A 23805-nucleotide genomic window follows, 5' to 3' on the forward strand; every position below is an offset into this window, starting at 1 on the left:
ATAAAGATACAATAAACTAAACAATAATTATAAAGTAACTTCTGCAGTTTCAGGCAGTAATAAAAATAAGATTCTAATTGCTCGGCTACGTTTATGCCATACCACTTTTTTTTTTTTTTTTTTTTATGTGAACCCCAAACAGGAGAGGTATTAGAACCTGTAGTACTTAGTACCGTGCTTGGGTTTGTTGACATTGGACTTCAACTTCTGTAGATTGTAATTTTCAGGAAATACGTATGAAGGAAGTTTGTTCCAGAAAACGGCAGTTGAATGAATAAATGAAGAAGATGAAAAGTTGGTTCTGTGGGTTTGGACAGTAAATGGATGTTGGCTGGTGGCGGCACGTGTTCGGACTGTTTTGAAAGAGAGAGCGGGAATTATAGAAGCCAATTCAGAAGAACAGTGCCCATGGAAGTAGAAGAGGCATGCAGCATAAACAGTGCGTCTATGAGAAAGCGAGTGGAGAGACTCTGTTAGGGATGAATCATTAATTAACCTAACTGCCCTCTTTTGAATGGAATCAAGAAGCCTGAGAGAGGTTTTGGGGGCACCACCCCAGATGTGGGAACAATATTCCATGAAAGGGCGGATTTGCGATTTATACAGAGTGAGCAGCTGGTTTGGAAGAAAAGTAACGCCGAGAGCGAAAGAGAAAACCAAGTTTTTTAGGATGCAGAGGAAGCAATATTTGTAATGTGCTTGTGCCAAGAGAGATTAGCAGTCAGAGTAATCCCCAAAAGAGAAAATCATTTTTCCTAGAAATCAGAGTGTCACTAAAGATAAGCATAGGAGCAGAAGAATCCTTTTTGCGAGATATAAGACAAGACTGAGTTTTAGAAGGGTTGAAATCAACTAAGTTGTCTTTGCCCCACTGGAGAATCACCTGAAGATTGGCATTTAAGGAATTGGTAGCAGATTTTTGAGAAGTTGAAGCAGATTGAGCAGGACAAGGTTTCTCAAAATGGAAAATTGAATGCAATGTACTATCATCGGCAAAACTATGGATAGGATTTCCAGTCAATGGAAGAAGGTCATTGATATACAAGAGGAAAAGAACTGAACCTTGGGGGGGACACCGGCATTAGTGGAGAAGTTAGAAGACAGAGAGCCATCTACCATCACCCTCAGTGAGCAATCAGAGAGAAAACTGGATAACCAATTACAAAAAAACAGTTGGCAAACCATAAGATGGAAGCTTGTTTAGGAGACCTTTATGTCAAACATGATCAAAAGCCTTTGAGATGTCAAAAGCAACTACTTGTGTTTCACCGAACCTTTCCATTCAATTAGTCCATAAATGGGTAACATAAGCCAGAATATCACCAGTGGATTGACACTGACGGAATCCATACTGGCGATCGTTGATCAGACAGAAGGTTTCTAGGTAGTTTAAGAGTTGGCGGTAAATTGATTTCTCCATTACTTTAGAAAGAGTAGAAGTAATTGCAATGGGACGATAATTGGATGGGAGGGATTTGTCACCCTTTTTAGGAACTGGCTGGATATGAACAAATTTCCAAGCAGAAGGAAACACACCTTTGGAATAAGAAAGTGAAAAAAGGCGGCAAAGAATTGGAGTAAGTTCAGGAGCACAGGTTTTGAGAACAAGTGGAGAAATACCATCAGGACCTGGAGTTTTCTTAGCATCAAGATTCATCAAAATCCTTCTGATATCCTTTTGACAGAAGACCACAGGAGGCATTGAATGGAGCGTGTTGGGAATGGTGGGAGGTGTTTTACCAAGATCATTAATACATGAGCTGGAAGAAAAATGGGATGCTAGCAGGTCAGCTTTATCCTTGGCTGAAGTGACAATAGAATCATCTGGTTTGGAGAGAGGTGGGAGCAGAGATGGGCAAAAGTTGCGGCCAATAGCTTTGGCAAGAGACCAGAATGCTTGGCTACCATTAGGGCAAGAAGCAAGTTTTCGACTCTTAGCCTGTTCAAACTCTAGTTTGGACTGATTAATAATTTTACAATTGTTGCGAGCTTTGGTGTAGGCAGAAAATGAAACTGAAGAATTAGAAACAAGCCAATTACGATATGCAACATTCTTCTCTTGGACAGCCTTAGCACATTTATTGGAAAACCAAGGTTTAGATAAAGGACGAGATTTTAAAGTGGAGTGTGGGATAAAGGATTCCATTCCTGCAAGAATAATTTCACTGACACGATCTGAGTAAAGGTTGATATCAGAAGTTTTGAAACAGTAATCCGACCAAGGAAAAGAAGAAAAGAAGTCTCGCAAGTCATCCCATTTTGCATTCTTGTAATGCCAAACAACACAAGGTTGGGAATAGCCATGAGATAAAGGTTCCATTGGAGAAGAGACAATCACCAAGTTGGATCTGAAGTGCCTAAAGGACCTCTCACTTTGACCGTGTACTTAAAAGGGTTGTTTGTGGATTTTAGTGTAAAATTTGGAACTGCAGAATTTTCATCTGTGCTATCATCCTCTGAATTTAGCATTAGCAAAAGCACATGATGCAAGAAAGCAAGCTTATATAGCATCAGCCAAAAAAAAAAAAAAAAAAACACCCCTTACTTCACCCATCCACTCGCTCCAAATGTTTGTCAAGTTCTGCCTTGAATCTATTTAAGCTGATCAACTTCTACAACAACAGATGGAAGTTTGTTCCACCAATCAACCACCCACTGGCTAAAGGCAGACGTCCACACATCTATCTTAAAACCATCTTTCCTGAATTTGTGTCCTCTCAGGCTATTATTCTGAGCAATTTATTTGGTTTACTTCTGATGCCATTTCCACCGAATCCGCTTTGCCAGCCTCTTTTGCTACCAGTGATTCTTGACTGCTTCGGTAGTCATGCCATCGAAACCTTCCCCTCCTACTTATCAAGTTCTACTATCACACCGATTCCGTTGTCTGCCGGTTCTAACATATTTCCTGAATGAACTGACTCTGGCCATACATTTTTCCAATACGTATTTAATGTTGATGGTTTTACTTCTCTGGGAGATAAAGCTGTGGTAACAATTGAAAAATGTTTCCATGCCTCCATCGCTTCAATAGATTTGGAATCAATTTTTTCCTGATATGACGTAAGAGGATACCTAGTTATTATAATGTTATTTTTATGCTGTACATCTAAGAATGTGTAAATTACCAAAACAAACCACATTTTATTTGCTGCCGCCAGGGGGGCCGCAGCAAATAAAATGTGATTTGTTTTGGTATTTAATGCATCCAAGGAAAAGGTAGCAGGGTTGGCTATAAGCGTCGTTTGAATTCATTTAAATCGAAAATATATCAGAAAGTAATTCTGGATGTCACACACTCTTTCATACCATTAAAAAATATTATGGCACAAAGTGGAAACCAAAATGGATGATAAAATAATTGATGAAATCAGTATCAGAAAAGAAGGCTGCCTGGAATATCTATAGATTATCAAGAGATCCTATCAATATAAGATGTGTAATTAAGTTAGGAGGTTAGGCAGGATAATGCAGATTATGAAAAGGGTTTGGCAAAGCAGTTCAAGAAAGGTAGAGAATTCTTTGTATATGTGAACAATAAAAGGAAAAGAATGAAATGTAAATGAATATTTGGTACAGGGAAGCAGCAGAATTAGTACTGTAGTATTTATAACCCCAAGCAAAAGAGTTGAACTTGTTCTCTGTACTGCACAAGAATATATTTGGTGAGGGGTTGTGTTAGTTTGGGTAAGAAATAGTTGGCATTAAAATGAATCTGTGATAAATTAAAAACCCAGGAGGAGAAATTATTACGTTCATCCTTGTTTGATATGGGGACATATCAAATAAGGATGTATGGCAAAGGTAAAGAAAGAGACTACGAAAAACTATCCTCAAATTACCAGAACTCTTATCAGCAAACTGCTTTCTGTTAAGTGCTGATTGATGTGCCAATCAGTTTATTGACTGTTAATGTTTACATGTCACTTAAGTAACATGTAAACATTAACAGTGACTGAGTGATATGTTATTCTCAAACATGTCACTCAATCACTTGCTCGCATAACCTTTATTCACTATTAAAAAATATAATGTTAATTTTATGTGGCCCATGAATTCATTTATGAATCGTGTATATTACTAAAACAAACTATGTTTGATTTGCTATTCGGATTTTTCTTTATTCCTTCAGTCGGCTGTTCGAATACTCCCCCCACCCCTCAGTAGTTAGTTACATTGGCTGCTGAACACTGTCAGATATGTTACCGAAATGGCAAAGTAGATACCTAGTTTTTAACTTTGCACTCAGAAGAATTTTGGTTATCAGAGACTCGCTTGATATAAAAAAGGTAAAGTGCAGCCATTATCAACCCACTGCAGGATGGAAGCCTCCTCAACAATTCATGTTGAGGGAAATGGACCATAATCTGCCACGCTGGTCCAGTGCAGGTTGGCAGATCGACCGTATTCAGCAGTCAGGAGCTTGAACCCCAGTCTACTCAAAGAGCGTGTGCTACTGCACTCCCACTCCTGACCACTCGGCTACGGAGAGGCCACTCTCACTTGATATACTTGGTACTAACCTTACATATTCAAACATAGAGTTCAAAGAGCAATTAATACTTTCATCCCAGTTAGGGTGCATATACCCTGAAACAGTCAATTGATTTCACTGGTCTGTAAAGAACTTAACCATCATAATTAAGAAGTTTCTGATATATTGATATAATGAAAAATTTTGCCATTTTATTGGTCTAATTAGCATATTAAATCATATTCCATGGACAGAATTCATGGGATACCAGGTTCCTGGGAAAGACTACGTTTTCACCCTCTTGCTAGTGGATGAACCCAACACTTGGCAGGTATATAGGTAAACTGCATCACTTCATTCACGTAGACGGTAATTCAGTGTCGGTATGGATAAACATCGTGAGTTAACAGACTTCGAAAGAGGGATGATAGTGGGTGCCTGATGGATGGGTCACTCTATCATGGAGGTGTACAGAAATCGCATTATACCCGTGTGATAGTATCAAGAGTGTATCAGGAATATACCATTTCTTGGAATAACAGCTCATCATGAACAGCACTGTGGGCAAAGAAAGGTGGTGGATGAATGCAGTCGTCGACGTCTGTCTCGCATTGTTTCAGCCAACTGGAGAGTGACAGTAGCATAAATCACTGCCAACTTCAATGAGGGAGGTGCCAGAAACATCTCCGCCAAGACCATCGTGATCATTAGCCACAATAGGTTATGGCAGACACAAACCCACCAGAGTCCCACTGCTAACATGATGACACAGAACTCTACTCCTCAACTGGGCTAAAGAACATCAGCACTGGAACTTGGATGATTGGAGATGGGTCTCCTGCTCCGAAGAGTCCTGTTTCCAGTTATTTCGAGAGAATGGGAGGGTGTGTATCTGGCACAAAGCTATGCACCCATCATATCAATAAGGAACTGTTCAGGCAGGTGGATGGATTGGTAATGGTCTGGGGAGGGGTGTTCAACTGCACACGTTTGGACCTCTGGTATGTCTAAACATCTTTCAACAGTCCAGGTTATGTGTCCATCCTTGCACACCATCTGCATCCCTTCATAGTCATCATGCACCCACAGGGCATGCACCTCCCCACTGAGCCATGGTAACTAGAACATGGTTCGAAGAGCATTCTGCAGATTTTACCACCATGGAATGGCCTCCCCACCGGCCATGAACCCTGTGGAGCATCTTTGAAATGCCGTGGAAAGGTCCGTTCGAGCTTTGGATCCTCCACCCAGGAATGTGATGGAATTAAGGACAACGGTGCAGCAAGCATAGATGGAAATACTTGTGGAATGCTTTCATGAACTAGTGGACTAAATGCCTTGCCGTGTGATTGCCCTTATCTGGGCAAAAGGTGGGCCTACCCAATACCAGGTAGGTATCCCATGATTTCTGTCCACTCAGTGTATATTTAATAACAAACTAGATAGTGTAATGCATATTATTGCTGCATAACTGATTCATAGTGTTAATATTGCATTTAAGTATATTATTTTAGTGTAGTATTCTTAAGTAAATTGAATTTGAATGGAAATCATGTCTCAGACTAGAGCAGCAAAGCAAAAGGCTCAAACTAGTAGGAGTGCTGTGGCTTGGGAGAAAACTGAGGGAGTGGTTTCCCTCTAAATCACAGCCTCACGAAATGTATTACTTATTCAATGTTTGCAGATCTGGGCCCATCAAGCTCTTAGCTGCCCACCTCAAATCCAGAGTTTGGACAAGGGGAGAAAAAAAAAAAAAGTCACTGTATGTTTAGAAATACAGAAAGTCATATACAGAAACAAGAAATACATGCCATATACAGAAACAAATGTTAAAATGCTAGGTATACTTTTATGCTGCTGATAAAAGACATATCACTTTGTCATTGCCAACACAGGCTGTTCACAAGTTTAATAATATGTGGTAGGGTAAATTTGCAAAGTGGACAGCTTTAGATTCACTCCATATGAAAAATGTTACGCTACTGAGTGATCACCAGCAGTCGTTGTTTGCCACAATTTGCATTTGCTGCTGCAGGTATCAGAATACTGTTGTCTGAGCTCATAACCGGAAATCTTGTTGATAGACAATTGGCTTATCACACATACACTCTTTCTGCTTACAAATCGCATAGTAGGAAGCTGCCAGCATGCCATGATTTTTGTAGTCTCTTTCTTTACCTTCACCAGATGCACATCCACAATATAAAAGAACTTATTTTTGTGATAACTTAAACCAAACCATACAAAAAATTACATTTCAATATGAAAACATACCTTTTGAATGACACCTTTTATTTTTCATATAATCTGTCAACCTTGCCCTTTCTAGTGCTAAAGCAGTACATCTTCTCCTTAGTTCAGCAAGTTTTGCTACTTTCAGTAATCTACCTTGAGAGCGTCTGATAAGATGACCACAGTTCAGATGGAAGGATTCCTAAAAATCATATATGACTTAAGTTGCAAATGATATGGTGTGCAGTGATGTTGTAACTAAGATTTTTAGTGCCTACTGCTAAATAAGTACCTTTGCTTTTCATTATGACAAAACACAATACAGAGGTTATATCTATGTAGGGTCTTAAGTCTTGTTACCAAGACTTAAGCTCTCAAAAGCAAACAGAAAATGCCATCCCTTCACAATACGTGTAAAAGTGTCCCAATGATACTATTCATTTTGCATCCTTTAAGAGCTGGTATCTGGATGCAGTCATTTTCATAGTTTCACCTTAACATTTCCTCGGTAACTATTCCAACCACCAACGTACTAGATATAAAAAAATTTTTAAATGAGAAAAGCCAAGCACCAATGTGTGATGTTTGGATTACACATAGATGCTAGTGTTTGAAAGAGTAAAAAAATCAAAGCCATAATCATAGACTTCTATAATTAAATTCAATCATTCTGAGTCTTTTCTTTAACTTCATTTGGTGCCTTAAGGCCCAGGCCACATTCTACTCTAGTGCATGATTTTGAATGGATATGGGAACTGCAGGTGTTTAAATTTAAAAAAAAAATGACTATGGAGTAAAATAAATAAATAAAAAAATGGATATGTAAAACTGATGAAAAGAAATAAAAAAATAAATGAGAATAAACACCTCATGAATAAACATTTTACTGGACATGTTTCTGCTTATTCAACATTATTTATTATTTCAATTATTTTTTACCACTGCTCCATAGCTGTTTTTTAAAATTCAAATTGCCAAGCACTGTAACTATTCAGAATTGAAAAAATGTTTATAATCTTTTTTCATTGTTTTCAGGCCCTGAACCAATCCTGAAAGTACAGGTCCAATGTTATGAAGCACACTGTGTAATATAAATGAAAGTGTTTTACAGACGATCTGGCATCATTCAAGAATAAAAAGTCAGATAAATATCAAATTTTCAGGGTGTGTTCCTGCTGGTTCCTAAGAATGTTTTAAGTGCAATTCAAACTGCCAGACTGAATTGTGCTTTAAACATAATCCACTTCAAAATTTCAGGACTTACATATATAAAATATTGGTAGAGACTTCTCTACTAACTTTATAAAGTACATAGTATAGGAGTTCAACAGCCTCACAGGCACTTTATTTGATAATCCTATCACTGGATCACTACAGGAGGTCATGCTAGTAAGCATTAATATTTTATATTAATGCTTACTTCTGCATTTATTCATTTATTATTTTGCATATATTTCTGTTTATTTTAATCACATGTTTAGGAAGTATTAAATTCAGGTGTGCTTTCCCCCCCATGAAGTTTATTTTGAAATTAATTTAGAAGTTATTAAAACTGCCCTACCTTCAGATCATAAACCATGGGGTTCAGCAAGAATCCTGACACATCACCTGCTAACGAATTAGTGTAGTACTGGGCATGTATTTTATATATATACAGCCACTCCTTGGCTTATGTAATACTCGACTTATGGAAATTCGACTTTACATAAGTTTTTGTCGGCCAGTGCAAACTAAAAAAAAAAAAACATGGAAACGTATTTTGCATCCCGTAGGAATAAATGGATATCATGAAAATATCGTAATGTGAACCCAATAACACTTTTTTTTTTTTTTTTTGGTAATTTGTTCCAAGACCTTGGAAGTTGAAATTTTCGCTATATAACTAAGCTATTTATCTCTCTAAAAGGTGATTTTTATAATGGAAATCGCACTACACTTTCATCGTTATCATATGTTCCATTATGAGAATCAATTTTGAACACCTTTGTGGTATTTTTCTAAAACACATTTATGGAGGTCACTACCATAAAACAATAAAAATCATTTGCACTTTCCGGTTGATTGGGCTTTTCTGTTATCAAAATCTATTATAAATGGGTAATAAACTATCTTATTGCATTTGCAGTAATACTGATAACTGGAATTTTGTGAGTTTTTACGTTACAGTATTAAGGTGAAATGAGTCCCCCTTCACTGAAATCTTCAATCAATATAAAAAACAAAAATTTTCGGAATCTTCTCTTCATTCCTATTTATTCATTACAATGGTGAAGGGAAAGGGACCAACAGAAAGTGCAAGCGCTGGCACTTCTATTGGTCGGTGATAGGCAGTGCTAGGAAACGAAACAAAATTGATTTAGAAATGAAGATGATTAATTAAGAAGTATAAACAGGACAAAGTTTGTCATCTATTACATGGAATTAGGTCTTGCTGCTTCAACAGTGAATACTAGGACAGTGAGTGTATAAAATAACATATTGAAGGATCAGCGCATTTAAGATCAACAGTGATCACAAAACAGCATTCAGAAGCAAGTGCCCCCGAGTCCAATTGCCAGTCAAGCAAAAGCAAGAAGTATTTATGAAGATATTAAGGATAAGTATGGCAAACCCCAAGCCAAGTTCGTGGCAAGTAGTAGTAGCATGTGATGCAAGAAAGCAAGTGTATGAGCTTATGCAGCATCAGCCAAAAACAAAAAAAAAAAAAAAACACGCCATTCCCTCCAAATGCCTGTCCAGTTCCTCCTTAAATATATTTAACCTATCAACTTCCACAAGGAGAGATGGAAGTTTGTTCCAGCAATTAACCACCCGCTGGCTAAGGGCAAATTTCCGCACATTATTCTACATCTGTCTTTTCTTAATTTGAATTTATGTCCCCTTAGGTTCGTAATCTGAACAAGTGGAAGGATCCCATCAGAATTCAGCGTGCTCAACCCATTCAAGGCCTTATACACCTCAATGAGATCACCGAGCAGGTGCCTAGTCTCCAGCCACTGCAATTTGCACAACTTAAGCCTCTCTTGGTAAGAGGATCCCTTCATTCCCCTCACCAATCTTGTCCTTCTCTGTACACGCTCAAGCAAATCTACATCCTTCCTAAAATGAGGCCTCCAGACCTGTACGCAGTACTCAAGGTGTGGCCTGACCATTGCCTTATACAGAGGGACAATCACCTCCTTTTCCCTGCTAGCAAAATTCCTATATATCATTGACAAAACCCCATTACCTGCCTTGGCAGCCTGTCTGCATTGCTCAGAAAACTTCATATCTGACTGCACAATTACTCCCAGGTCTTTTTCATTTTCTGCCACCTTAAGTGTATGTTTATCTGGGGTTACTTCTACCCATATGCAGTACTTTGCATTTGTCAAGGTTAAACTTCAGTTGCCACTTCTTAGCCCATCTGCCCAAATTATCTAGATCCTGTTGCAGTAGCACACTGCCATTATTGTCATTAACAACCCTGCCAACCTTTGTATCATCTGCAAACTTCGACACTAAGCCTGATATACCTTCATCAATATAATTGATAAATATACAAAACAACAGAGGACCCAACACCAAACCCTGTGGGACTCCACTAATAACATTAGTCCACGAAGAGCAGCACCCATTAATTACCACCCTCTTTCTTCTCCCACTCAACCATCCTTTTATCCATTGTAGCAACTTACCCTTAATACCATTCTGGTCAAATCTGTATGATAGTCTTCCATGCGCAACAGTGTCAAAAGCTTTCCTGAAATCCAAATATATGATATCAAAATTATTTTTTGCATCCAGTTCCTTTGTAACCACATCATAATATCCTATCAAATTTGTCAGACAAGACTTTCCCTTAACAAACCCATGCTGTGTCTGAATTATTGCTGCAGTCTTGTCTAGATGATCCTGCAATGCATCTTTAACCAGTGATTCCATTATTTTACTTGGAACAGAAGTTAAACTAACTGTTCTGTAATTACTCGTGTCACTCTTCGATCCCCCTTTGTGAATTGGGGATACATTTGCACATCTCCAGTCCATGGGGACCTCCCTTGAGTCCAAGGATGTTTCTTATGTTTAACTTCAACAATTTCTCCTCCACTTTGCTCTCAGTTATTACAGAATCATTAAGCATCCTGCTACAATTTGATAGCCTTCTGCCATTTTCAAACCTTAATAACTCCTCATGTGTGAATGTAGATGCAAAATACTCATTCAGTTTGTTTGCTGTCTGAGAAGGATCATCAACAGTCGAACCATCAATATCAAGTGGACCAATCAGATTCATCCCCTTCTTTTTAGCGTTTATATAAGTAAAGATATCCTTGCTGTTTTTCTTAGCATCCTTTGTCAAAGATTTCTCGTAATTTGCCTTCGCCTGCCTAACCTCCTTTGTGACCTGATTACAACGGATGATTTAATAGGTTCAAGCATCGTTGCTGGTTTTCAAAATATTAAAGTATGTGATGAAGTCGCCAGTGCCGTGACCACCAAATACGGAGGATGCAAAAGGTCAAGAAATGAGGTCAACACATCACAAAATTTTTCTGTAGCTGCAGAGAAATTTTGTGATGTGTTGGAAAAAACCCCTTCTAAATCTCCACAGCCCTCAACTTCCGCAGCGACGTGCTTGTCAGCTGGAGAGTTAATTCTGGCAAAAATGCTCAAAAGGTAAAACTTGCTGACGGTATGCCTGTCTCCTCTCTCTTTTTGTAATTTTATAATTTTTCCTGCGCATAATATAAAAAAGTTGAATAAATAATTCTATTTACATGTTCATCGAACATTACTTTTTTGCTTCGATCAAATTTGTGAGTGCAGCATAAGCATTTAGGGAAATTCCGACTTACGTAGAATTCAGCAGAGCGCAACCCTTACGTATGTTGGGGAGTGGCTGTATATTAGTATTAGTATTAGTAACGGCCGCATGGTGCAAGAAAGCCTATGGCTTATGCTGCACCAGCCAAAAAAAATAAAAAATAAAAATAAAAAAAATAAAAAATAAAAAAAAATATAAATCCGAACAAAACAATGATAAAAACAAAAAAATAAAAATAAATAACTAAATAATAATAATTAATAAAATAAAAAATGATAAAAAGGAAATTAAACCTATCATCCTATGTGCTTCCCTTACCCGAAAGTACTATCCAGATGACCTTTGAATTTCCCCAAACTCTCGGCCTCTACCACCCATGAAGGCAACTTATTCCAGTAATTTATAACTCGCTGGCTGAAATAGAACTTCCTGCAATCCAATCTAAACATTTCCCCCCGTAACTTGAATTTATGTCCCCTAGTTCTAGCATCATTTATAATCTTGAAAATTTTGTCCTCATTCATTTTACTGATGCCTCTCAGAGCCTTAAACAACTCAATCAAATCTCCTCTAAGGTGTCTAGTTTCCAAACTCTGCAACCCACATATTCGAAGTCTTTCTTCATAAGGACGCCCTTTTGCCGATCTCACCAGGCGAGTTACCCTTCTTTGCACCCTTTCAAGAAGCTCGATGTCTTTCTTCAGGTGCGGTCTCCATACTTGAACACAGTATTCCAAGTGTGGTCTAACATAAGCCTTATATAATGGGATTATCACGTCCCTATCTCTACTTGCAAAAGTTCGATAGATCATTGATAGGACACCATGGGCCTTCCTTGCAACCTGTTTACAATGCTCAGAGAATTTCATGTCTGACCGTATCGTAACACCCAAGTCCCTTTCCTCCAGTACTGGCTTTAGTTGAACTCCACCAAGTGAATAAGTTTTTTTGGGATTACTGTTTCCCAGGTGTAATACCTTACACTTTGTTGGATTAAAGCACAGCTGCCATTTTTCTGACTATTCCTGAAGTCTATCTAGGTCTCTCTGAAGAAGCTCAGCTTGACAGTGATCATTAACTACTCTCCCAATTTTAACATCATCTGCAAATTTAGACATCACGCCCTCTATCCCTTCATCAATGTCGTTTATGAAAATTAAAAACAACAGTGGTCCTAATACTGATCCTTGGGGAACCCCACTTCTTACATCAACCCAATCTGAGGAATAGCCATTTATCACAACCCTCTGCCTCCTGCCCTGAAGCCATCCTTCTATCCATCTAAGGATTTTCCCAGTGATTCCAACCTGTTCCAGCTTATAAAGCAACCGCTCATGTGGGACTGAGTCAAAAGCTTTGCTGAAATCTAAATAAACAATGTCGAAATTATTCCCTAAATCCAGCTCGTGAGTGACCCTTTCGAAATAGCGAACCAGATTTGTTAAACATGATTTTCCCTTTACGAAACCATGCTGAGTATCCTTGAGAATTTCAATTCGATCCAAATGATCCTGAATTCCACCCTTGATCATTGCCTCCATGATTTTCCCTACTACTGAAGTCAGACTGACAGGTCGATAATTTCCAACTTCACTTTTAGAGCCACCCTTATGTATGGGAGATACATTTGCACTTTTCCAATCCAAGGGAATCTCCCCAGAGTCTAATGATGCTCGCATAATTAGCCTCAATGGTTCAATGCACTCGCTTGCCGCCTCTCTTAAGATTATAGGGTATATTCCATCAACTCCAGGAGCCTTACTGGTCTGTAGGCTCGAAAGTTTTTTCATTAAATAATCTTGCGAAATTTCAATATCATTAATTACATATTTTTTAACTTCGCTCCCACAATTTCCCTTTGCCACAAAAGGCTTTTCATTTGTAAATATCGATGCAAAATAACTGTTGAGTTCATCTGCAACGGCAGCTGGTGTATTTATTACTATCCCCTTTCCCTTACATAAAGGTCCGATCTGGTTTGTCCTGCTCTTCTTGGCATTTATATATGTGAAGAATTCTTTATCCCCCCTCTTTGCTCTGTTTGCTAGTGATTTCTCATAAACTGCCTTTGCCTGTCGAACCTTTTCTGTGGCTCTATTACACATCACCTTGTAGCTGTTATAGGCTTCAGTACTTTTTATTGCTCTGTAACTTTTCCATGCCACCTTTTTCTGCTCAAGTAATGTGGCAACTTCACTATTCATCCAACTTGGAACCCTTCTCGTGGAGTATTTTTTTAATGGTATATACGCATTCAAGGCATCTGTGATTAATGTTTTAAAAACGTACCACAGTTCAATTGTATTCATTCTCTGCGCGATATCTACCCAGTTAATAGAGGCCATGTAGTACCTTAAGGCATCGTAATTTCCTTTTCTGAAATTAAAACCCATTCCTTTGCCTTTTACTTCTGCTTCCTCTCTCGTCATCATCCACCGTAGAACTTCGTGATCACTTCCTGCTACTGGTTCCTCTACTGTCAGCCCTGTTATGTCATCTGATTCATGTGTGATGATGAGGTCTAGGATATTCTTTTCTCTAGTACTTTCCCTGACATGTTGATACAAATAACAGTCATCTAGTTGATTTAAAAATTTTGTTCCCCATGTCGAGTTTCCTTCCCATTTACTCCAATCAATTAGAGGCAGATTGAAATCACCCATAATAAGGCATTGACGCTTACTTGCCCATTCCATTTGCATGTAGAGGCTTTTGTCATAATCTTCACAATCACCTGGTCTGTAGATTACTCCTACTCGCATTATACCTTTGTTTCCAACTATCTCACACCATACAGACTCTGTACTAGCATGTGAAACGTCTGAATCCGGGAAAGCTATCGTCGCACTCAGGCTGCTTCTGATAAGAAGCATTACCCCACCACCCCTTCTATCTAACCTGTCCTTCCTAAATACATTATACAAGCCGTACTGAAACTCATCATCGCCAATTTCCGGGTGGCACCACGTCTCTGTAAGCCCTATTATGTCCGCGTTACTTGTTTTAACCAGCAGTTCGAATTCGCTCATTTTATTGACGACACTTCTAACGTTACTGTATAAACAATTAAGATTTACTGTTCTTGTATATTTAACAACCCTAACACAACCCTTGAAGTTTTTTAGGCTCTCTTCCCTGGCATTAGCTACCCGCCCACGTGAAACGTTTGTGCCCCCAGAACATCTAGATAATACGTCCAGTTGGGGTAACAGATAAGAACTCTTGAGGTATGTGCAAGAGTTACTTTGACCAATATTATCAGATAAACGCGTGTCAGTATTACCCACATCCCCCCTAACTAGCAGTTTCCCTGAACCTTTAAGGTATCCTCAATAATACTGGCAAAAACTTTTGCACCACCTTTGTTTAAGTGTATTCCGTCTCTACAAAACAAATTCCTTCTACCTACAAGTGTGGGCCATGCTGATAGAAATTTACCCCCTAAAGCCTTGCAGATTCCTTCAAGTCTTGAGTTAATCCACAAGGCTCTTAACATATAATCCCTCCTATCGTGTCTGGGCAGAATTGCAGACACATAGACATTATGGCCTAGCTCGCGACATTTCCTCAGCATGGTCCTGTATTTTTCATGGTCCTGTATATGAGTTTAATAAAACATAGTTGTTGTTGTTATTTGGTTTTTAGGATCATTAGCAACTAAGGCCATATTGCTCCGAGGATATGCGGTGGTCAGTGGTCATCTTTACCTTCCGCATCCTCCGTATTTGGTGGTCATGGGCTCGAACCCCAGTCTAATCAAGAAGCGTGTGCTACGCACTGCTGCTCCTGCCCACCTAGCTATGGAGGCGCCAATAAAACATATAATCACAGAATCTGTGATGCGAGTTAGTTGGAAGCAAAGGTATAATGAGAGTGGGAGTAATCTGCAGACCAGAAGATTGAAGAGTATGACAAGAGGCTCTATATGAAGATGGAATGGGCATGGAAAACGTGAATGTCTTATTATGAGTGACCTTAATCTGCCCATATTGATTGAAATAAGTGGGACTGAAACTCACCACGGGAAAAATTTTTTTAAAAATAAACTAGATGATTATTATTTGTAACAGCATGTTAGAGAAAGTACCAGGAGTGAGAATATTCTTGACCTCATTATTACTACTAATGAATCAGATGACATCACAGGGATTAAAGTACACTGTCAGGCAGTGATCATGCAATCATCAGTTGGAAGATGAGAAGGAAGATGTTGCAGTAGTTAAAGGTAAAGGCACAGGTTTAACTTCAGAAGAGGGGGACTTTGACAGTTTAAGGCAATACATGGCATCTATGAACTGGGCAGATTGCTGAGGAATGGCCAATACATTTGAATTATGGAATACTTTTAAAGCAAAAATCACAGAAGCCACGAACGCATATATACCATTAAGAAAATACTGCAGGAGGAGGATGCCGAAATGGATGACTGCAGAGCTGGCTGGTTAAAGAGAGCAGAACAAGATAGCATGGGACAGTTACAGAGCAATGAAAAGTACTGATGCCTACAACAGGTAGAAGTTAATCTGTAATAGTACCATAGGGAGGTCAAGGCTGCACGAGAAAGTATTTGCTAAGAGAGCAAAGAATGGGGACAAGGAATTTTTCATGTATGTGAATACAACGAAAAAGAAAGCTAATGCGACTGGACCCTTGCGCATTGGGTGTGAGAAAGTCTTAGGTAACCCAACTGATGTTACGGATGAATTGAATAGGTACTCTGCATTGGTGTTAACCGATGAAAGACCCTTCGTGCTGAGAAGAGGCTGTGTGAGGAGGATGAGCCATATGAAATTAGTCATTTCATAATTACAGATGATTGTTTATTAGAAAAACTTTTGAGCATAAAGGCAAGTAAAGCTCCTGGAGTTGAGGGCACATACCTGGTAGTTTTGAGGGAGATCGTCAGGGAGTGTACAGAACCATTGAGGTTAATTATGAGATCTTTGGATTCGAGAAGTGCCAATGTATCACCAATACACAAAGGTGGTTCTAAGAGTGAAGTTGGTAACTACAGACCAGTTAGTTGAACTTCAGTGGTAGGAAAATTCTTAGAGGAATTGATTAAGAGTGCAATCCAGGAACATTTAGACAGATATACAACATGGCTTTGTTAAGGTAAAATCACATATAACTAAATTGGTAGGCTATTTTAACACAGTTACTTGTGAGCTGGATGTAGGGGCAATTTCAGCATAGTTTATTTGGAATTTAGCAAAGCATTGACTCGGTCCCTCAAAGAGGTTACTGTATAAGCTTGAACAAGTTGGGATTACTGGTAAGATTCCAAGATGTACTCTGGGTGGCTGCAGGGCAGAAGGAAAAAGGTTGTGATTAATGGATATTATTCCGATTCGTGCAACATCGGGAGTGGGCTCCTTTAAGGATCAGTTCTTGGACCATTGTTGTTTCTCGTTTTCATAAATGATACCAACGAAGGGATAGAAGGTGTGATGTCAAAATCAGCAGACAACATAGATTGGTAGAGTTGTTAATGATCAGTGACAAGCAGCGCTTCTTCAGAATGACTTGAATAGACTTCAAAGATGGTTAGAGAAGTGGCAGTTATGCTTTAATACTGCTAAATGCAAGGCCTCACACTTGGGGAAATAGCAACCCCAAATAAATTATACACTTGGCGAGGTTGAATTAAAAACAGTGGAGGAGGAAAAAGATCGGGGAGTTATGATATGGACAGATATACAGTTTTCTGAGCAGTGTAAACAGGCAGCCAAGAAAGCTCATGGTGTCTTATCAGATGTTATCCTGTAGAGATAGTTGTTGTTGTTATTTGGTTTTTAGGAGCTTGTTTGTTTGTTTGTTTGTTATTTGGTTTTTTAGGAGCATTAGCAACTAAGGCCATATTGCTCCGGGATATGCGGTGGTCATTCTCTGACCTTTCCGCATCCTCCGTATTTGGTGGTGACGGGCTTGAACCCCGGTCTAATCAAGAAGCGTGTGCAACGCACTGCTGCTCCTTCCCACCTGGCTACGGAGGCACCAATTTTTAGGAGCATTAGCAACTAAGGCCATATTGCTCTGGGAATATGCGGTGGTCATTCCCTGGTGTATTTGGTGGTGACGGGCTCAACACCCGGTCTAATCAAGAAGCGTGTGCTAGGCACTGCTGCTCCTTCCCACCTGGCTACGGAGGTGCCTGTGTAGAGATAGGGAGGTCATAATCCTACTGTACTTTGTATAAGTCAATTGTAAGACTACATTTGGAATACTGCATTCAAGTATGACAACCTCATCTGAAAAAAAGCATTGAGCTTCTTGGAGGGTGCAAAGATGGGCAACTCGAATGGTGAGATAAAAAAAAAACGACAACCGTACAAGGAAAAACTCTGATTATGTGACTACAGACGCTTGGAAACGGGCACCTCACAGGTGATCTGACTGCAGTTTATAAGGCTCTGAGAGGGATTAGTAATACGAAAGAAGCTGGAATTTTCACTGTTATAAAGAATTCCAGAACTAGGGGCCATAAATTCAAATTACAGGGGTTGAAGTTGTAGGAAGTTTTCATTTAGCCTGCGAGTCGTTGATTGTTGGAACAAGCTGGAAAAACCTATTCAATTCATCCGTAACATCAACTGGATTATCTAAGACTTTCTGATGCCCAGTGTGTAGGGGGGCAAAGGTTGATGACATTGCAGAGCAGATATCATCTTTTAAGGGCACAAAAGGTGATATTGTTATACACGTTGGCACTAATGATATTAAGAGTAGAAGGCTGGCAGAATTACTTAAAAAGTACAGGTCAATGTTGAAAAAAAGCTGTGAATTAGGGTTGAATTTGAAAGTGTCTGCAATTCTGCCCCAACATGATAGGAGGGAGTATACAATGAGAGCCTTGTTGATCAATTCAGCCCTGGAGAGGCTGTGCAAAGCTCAAGGGATTGAATTTTTCTCAGCCTGGTCTGTGCTTGTTAACAGGAGAGACAGCTTCTACAGGGATGGGATACACTTAATAGAAAGGGTGCAAGAATATTTGCTGATGCTATCGAGGCAGTGTTAGGTGGGTTGGAAAACTGCTAGCTTGGGGGGATACATGGACTAATAGATTAACAGTAGCTGCTGGCAGAGGTGAAAGTGATTCTTGCACTGCTTCTATTGGAATGAGCAGCAGCCTGGAAAACAAGGTGCAGGGGATTTCAGAGACTGCTGGGAGTCATTGCAGAACAAGTAAATACATGGGCCCTGTTAGGATAGCTAAGAATAGGAACAGGTGCATGTATACTTGCGTGTACACCAATGCCAGGAGTTTGGTAAATAAATTTGATGAATTTGAGATGTTGGTCAAAACATCAAAGGCAGATATTGTTGGGATATCAGAAACGTGGTGTCACACAGATATAAGGAATGCAGAATTGGAATTTGGGGGGGGTACCATGTGTAAAGAAGGATAGACAGGATAGGTAGGGAGGAGGGGTTATGCAGTGCATCCACTCGACTTGGGTGATAAGTGCATTGCTGAGTCAGTTTGGTGTGATATAAGCACTAGGAAAACAAAATTGAGAGTAGGAGTGTGTTATAGGCCTAACGATTCTGATGAGTATAATAACTGTACAGAGAAATAGAATTGGCCAGTGAATTGGAGTTTCTTATAATGGGGGATTTTAATTTCCCAGATATTGACTGGAATTTGTGGGTTGGTCACACACACACTAGCAAGGCTTTTGTGGATTTATTGGATGATTATTTTCTACAGCACCATGTTCAGGAGGCAACTAGAGAGTCATACTCTTGATCTGGTTATCAATAGTGATTCTTCATGCATTAAGAATCTGCAGATAAAGGAACCACTAGGTGGCAGTGATCACAGTGTGCTGAAGTGGAATTTACTCAAAGAGGTAACTACCATCAGGGGTAAAGGGAAGGGTTTTTGCTTTCATAAAGGCGACTACGGTGGGAACAACTGATGATGTTACCAACAGAAAATTCAAAATGGGAAGCATTCAAAGAATTAATCTTGGAAGCTACTAGGCTTTTTATTCTAAGAAATATTGTTCAAGATTTAGGCCTAAATGGATGTCAGATGAACTAATGAAACATGTGGCAGAGAAGAAACAGGTGACATGAAAGCCTATGATAGATATAAGCTAGTCTGTAACCAAGTCACAAAGGAGGTTAAGGAGGCCAAGGCAGATTACGAGAAATCTTTGGCAAAGGATGCAAAAGGAAACAGCAAAGAGTTCTTTACCTATGTAAACTCTAGAAGGAAGGGGTGAATCAGATTGGTCCACTTGATATTGATGGTTCAATTGTTGATGATCCTGCTCAGGTAGCTAACAAACTAAATGAGTATTGTGCATCTACATTAAAACATGAGCAGTTATTCAGGGAGGAGAATGCCGGAGGTGTATTAAACTCTGGCAGTGAGCTAGATGATTTTGTAATAACTGAGAGCAAAGTGGAGCAGAAATTGTTGAAGATAAACATAAGAAATGCACATGGGGTGGATGGGATCTATCCAGTTATATTAAAGGAGGCAGCAAAGGAAGTAAGCAAACCCTTAGCCAAAATTATGAGATTTTGGCTAAGGGACACCTCCCCTGAGTCCAAGGGGACTCAGGGGAGGTATCCATAGACTGGAGATGTACTGTGACCTCAATTCACAAAGGAGGATCAAAGAGCAACACAAGTAATTACAGACCTGTTAGTTTACCTTCTGTTCAGGGAAATTAATGGAGGCAATGGTTAAAGAAGCACTGCAAGATGATCTAGACAAGACTTCAGTTATAGCTCGGATACAGCATGGGTTTGTTAGGGGGAAGTCTTGTCTGACCAATTTGATTGAATACTATGATGTGGTCACAAAGGAACTGGATGCAAAGAATAATTTTGATATCATATATTTGGATCTTAGAAAGACTTTTGATACTGTTGCACATGGAAGACTGCTGCACAAATTAGAGCAGTGTGGCATTAGAGGCAAATTGCTGCTATGGATAAAGGATTGGTTGAGTGGGAGAAGACAGAGTGGTAATCAATGGACACTGCTCTTCAGGGACTAATATTATTTGTGGAGTCCTCCAGGGTTCAGCGTTGGGTGCATCGTTGTTTTCTGTATTTATTAATGATATTGATGATGGGTGATTCCATGTCAAGTGGCTTAATTTTGAAGATGGTCCCTGCTCAACCATCTTCAATTTTGTTGAAACTTGGTGTAGATATTTAACCGCTTCATGGATTATCCCGAGATCTCGTTTTTAGTTTTAAAAGTTATTTGGAACTACACAAAATATCTTGGGATACAATAATGCCTCCAAATTTAGGACTGAATCGTATTTTCTCTGGCATCTATCTTGCTAATTTTGCATTAGGCAGGTAAATCCTGAGTTTTCTCAGGATTTTGTTACACCTGGCAGCAAACGACTGGTTTTCGTTTTACTTATATATTGTACAGCAATGTCAGAACAGTAGCACATGTTCCTATGCTGCCAATAAGCAAAATATAATTTGCCGTCCTAAATGCAAAATACTGAACCCATGAAAATAATTCACAAAAACAATATTGAAAAATACTTTAGTGCCCTCTTGAACTGTTGTTGTTATGTTGTTATTTGGTTTTTAGGAGCATTAGCAACTAAGGCCATATTGCTCCGGGATATGCGGTCATCATTCCCTGACCTTTCCGCATCCTCCGTATTTGGTGGTGACGGGCTCGAACCCCGGTCTAATCAAGAAGCGTGTGCTACGCACTGCTGCTCCTTCCCACCTGGCTACGGAGGTGCCTCCTCTTGAACTGCCACCTGTAAGTGACACTTACCTCGCCTGTCCACTTGTAGCAGCTGTGTATCAGAATGTAGTTAGTTCGCAATTACTGCTTGTACGTTCCACTTGATTTTTTTTAATTTATTTATATAATGAGTAATGAAGACTTTTTCTCTGTGCCTTTCTTTTAGCTCAAGTGCTAATTTATTAAAAAAATCTGTATGATTTGCTCCCATGAAAAATTAATAAAAAACACAAAAAAACTATACAATGAGTATTCGCATGATGCATACTTTTAATCTGTAAAATAAAAAAAAGTCGATCCGTTATGGCACATTTTCCGGGAAAAAAATGTTCCAGGAACAGGTTTCCAAAGAAGCTGAGCAAAAATTCAGTTCAAAATATTGTATAGTCGAGGCACCAGCACCTTTTTTGTGGAGGTCTCTTGTGTTGCATGGAACAAATCACAAAAATTTTTCAATAGTTTTAAGTGTTACTGTTGCACAACATTGAGATGTAGTGCTCTGAAATTTGGTATACCTAATTAACTTTTGGCAGAGAATGCAAAATGTTTCGTGTCCAGGCTCAAAAACCTTCACATTTTTTACAATGCAGTCTAAAACTTGCACCAAAAATTTGTCGCAACAAATTTAAGCAAGACTTCTGAAAGTCATAACTTTGAAATAAAATCCTTTGGTATCCTCTTCTTTGGGCATTCCATTTAACATCTGCATGAATTCAGCCTAGCTAAATATGAGCTCTTATACTTGTTTGCTGGCTGAGATATTTTCCTTCAAAGATAGACTCAAAATTTGACCTATCTTTAGGGGCAAATATCTTAATGTGGGCCACCTTCAATTTTCTCGGTTTTGCCACCATTGGAATGAGCAGGTTTTAAGCAACAAGAATCATGGTTTTTCAGTTGTGTGTCTTGTTACTTAAGGCCTAAAAAATGGCCTTAAACACTTTATATTTTCCTCATAATATTTACATACTTATTGATGAACTATTGCATTTACAAGAGTAAAATTTTCTGTAATTACTCTGCCCTTTGGTTTAAGGAGAAAGGATATATTACCAATGCACAAAAAGATCTGTATTTTTTTACAATGGGGTGCAAATGGCAAGAAACAAAATTGCATGGGTTTCTTTAGTGCAAGTTACCAAGCCTGAAATATGGTCTTTATTCAGGAGTCCAAGCATAAAGATGATGTTCTATTGGTTTCTAAGCTTGAAAGAAGTTATAACTGCAATAAAATTTATTTAAAACACAATACAATTTGAAATAAGCAAGTGAGTGTGAAGGTATTGAATCACTGCTTCGTAATGGACTGGAATTTTTCATTAATGGTTTACATTACCTACTTCAGCAAGCTATATTGTTCTCCCGTTGTTTTTGGAGCTGGAAGATTGGCTTGTTCCAGCAGGCCAGTGAAATGAGCAAGCTGCTCCATGAAATTTACCAATACATCATGTTCTTCAAATGATATTTCACAAATATTTTCAATCCACCAATTATTGTCATAAATACAGGCAATGTATTGGCCATGTTGTAAATTAACAATATGCACATATTTAATATTGGTTTCACTAGTTTAATCTACATGAACTATGATGATGGTGTGTCATTTGATACTCTGAAAACATGAATCTGTCTTGCATCAATAGGAATGAAGTGATGATTTTCTCTTGTTCCAGCAATAGTATGACCATCTATGAACCTTTTCTCTTGAAATGGCCTTACTTACTCAATTTTCTCTTTAGAAACAAAACAGAATTTTATTCCAGTCACATGCTTGTCACAAAATTCAAACATGTTTCTTGGTGTCAGGATTTGGTTTTCAATTGGGAATTGGAGACTTGTACATGCTACCAATAGTTTTATTGTTCCACCAATTCCGTCACATGGTGACTTGCCATGGCTAGTGCCAAAGAAATTCCAATTAGCACCGATATCAAAACCCTTCTGATGATGACACAAGTTAATAAAATTCTTGTATTGAGCTGCAGAACCATCACTGAAGTAGTAAATGTGCCCGATTTCTGTCATGAAACTCTTCAAATATTCAATTAAGTTGGTTAGAAAAACATGCACTGCAATTGTGTCATGTTGAAGGCAGTCACTGATTATGCAGAAACTTATATTCTGAAGTTCAACATCCTTGTAATAAATGACAAATGGATGCAATGTAGCCTTGACTATTTTCCCAGTGAAACCCTTGAACAGCATCTTGCACAACAAATGAATAATTTTCTGCAAAATCCATCAAGATGGCCAATTCTCCTGTCATTAGGCTTTTTCCTTTGTTGACTTAAAATGGTAGCTTTGATGTTTAGCAATGTAGTGATGACAGGAAACGTTAAATATATTTGTACTCAACTCTCAATAAAATCTTCTGTTGTTAATTGCTTTGTGTCCACTGTATCTCTGTCAGTGTGTATCCATTGCTTGAATTCAATAATATTTTCTGGTTCATTGTTTTCAAAAATATTCTCTAGAAATTTTTAAATTAATCTATTCCTGGCCAGTTTTCACACTGATGAAGCATACAATCTTTTGACTCCAAATCACAGA

At 38.7% G+C, this 23805-nt stretch overlaps 1 protein-coding gene across 1 annotated transcript in view; it reads right to left on the reverse strand.

The window, feature by feature from the left end:
• The window catches only part of LOC150078286 (centrosome-associated protein ALMS1-like), a 71824-nt gene that overhangs the window by 38971 nt on the left and 9048 nt on the right, over nucleotides 1-23805 (reverse strand). The window contains exon 2 of the mRNA XM_090385265.1: nucleotides 6749-6908. Coding sequence (XP_090241391.1) covers nucleotides 6749-6908 — 160 coding nt within the window. The remainder of the gene's footprint in view (nucleotides 1-6748; nucleotides 6909-23805) is intronic.

The sequence above is a fragment of the Mastigoproctus giganteus genome, chromosome 11, assembly GCF_048544385.1.
Source record: "Mastigoproctus giganteus isolate SK-2022 chromosome 11, ASM4854438v1, whole genome shotgun sequence".
NCBI classification, from domain to species: Eukaryota; Metazoa; Arthropoda; class Arachnida; order Uropygi; family Thelyphonidae; genus Mastigoproctus; species Mastigoproctus giganteus.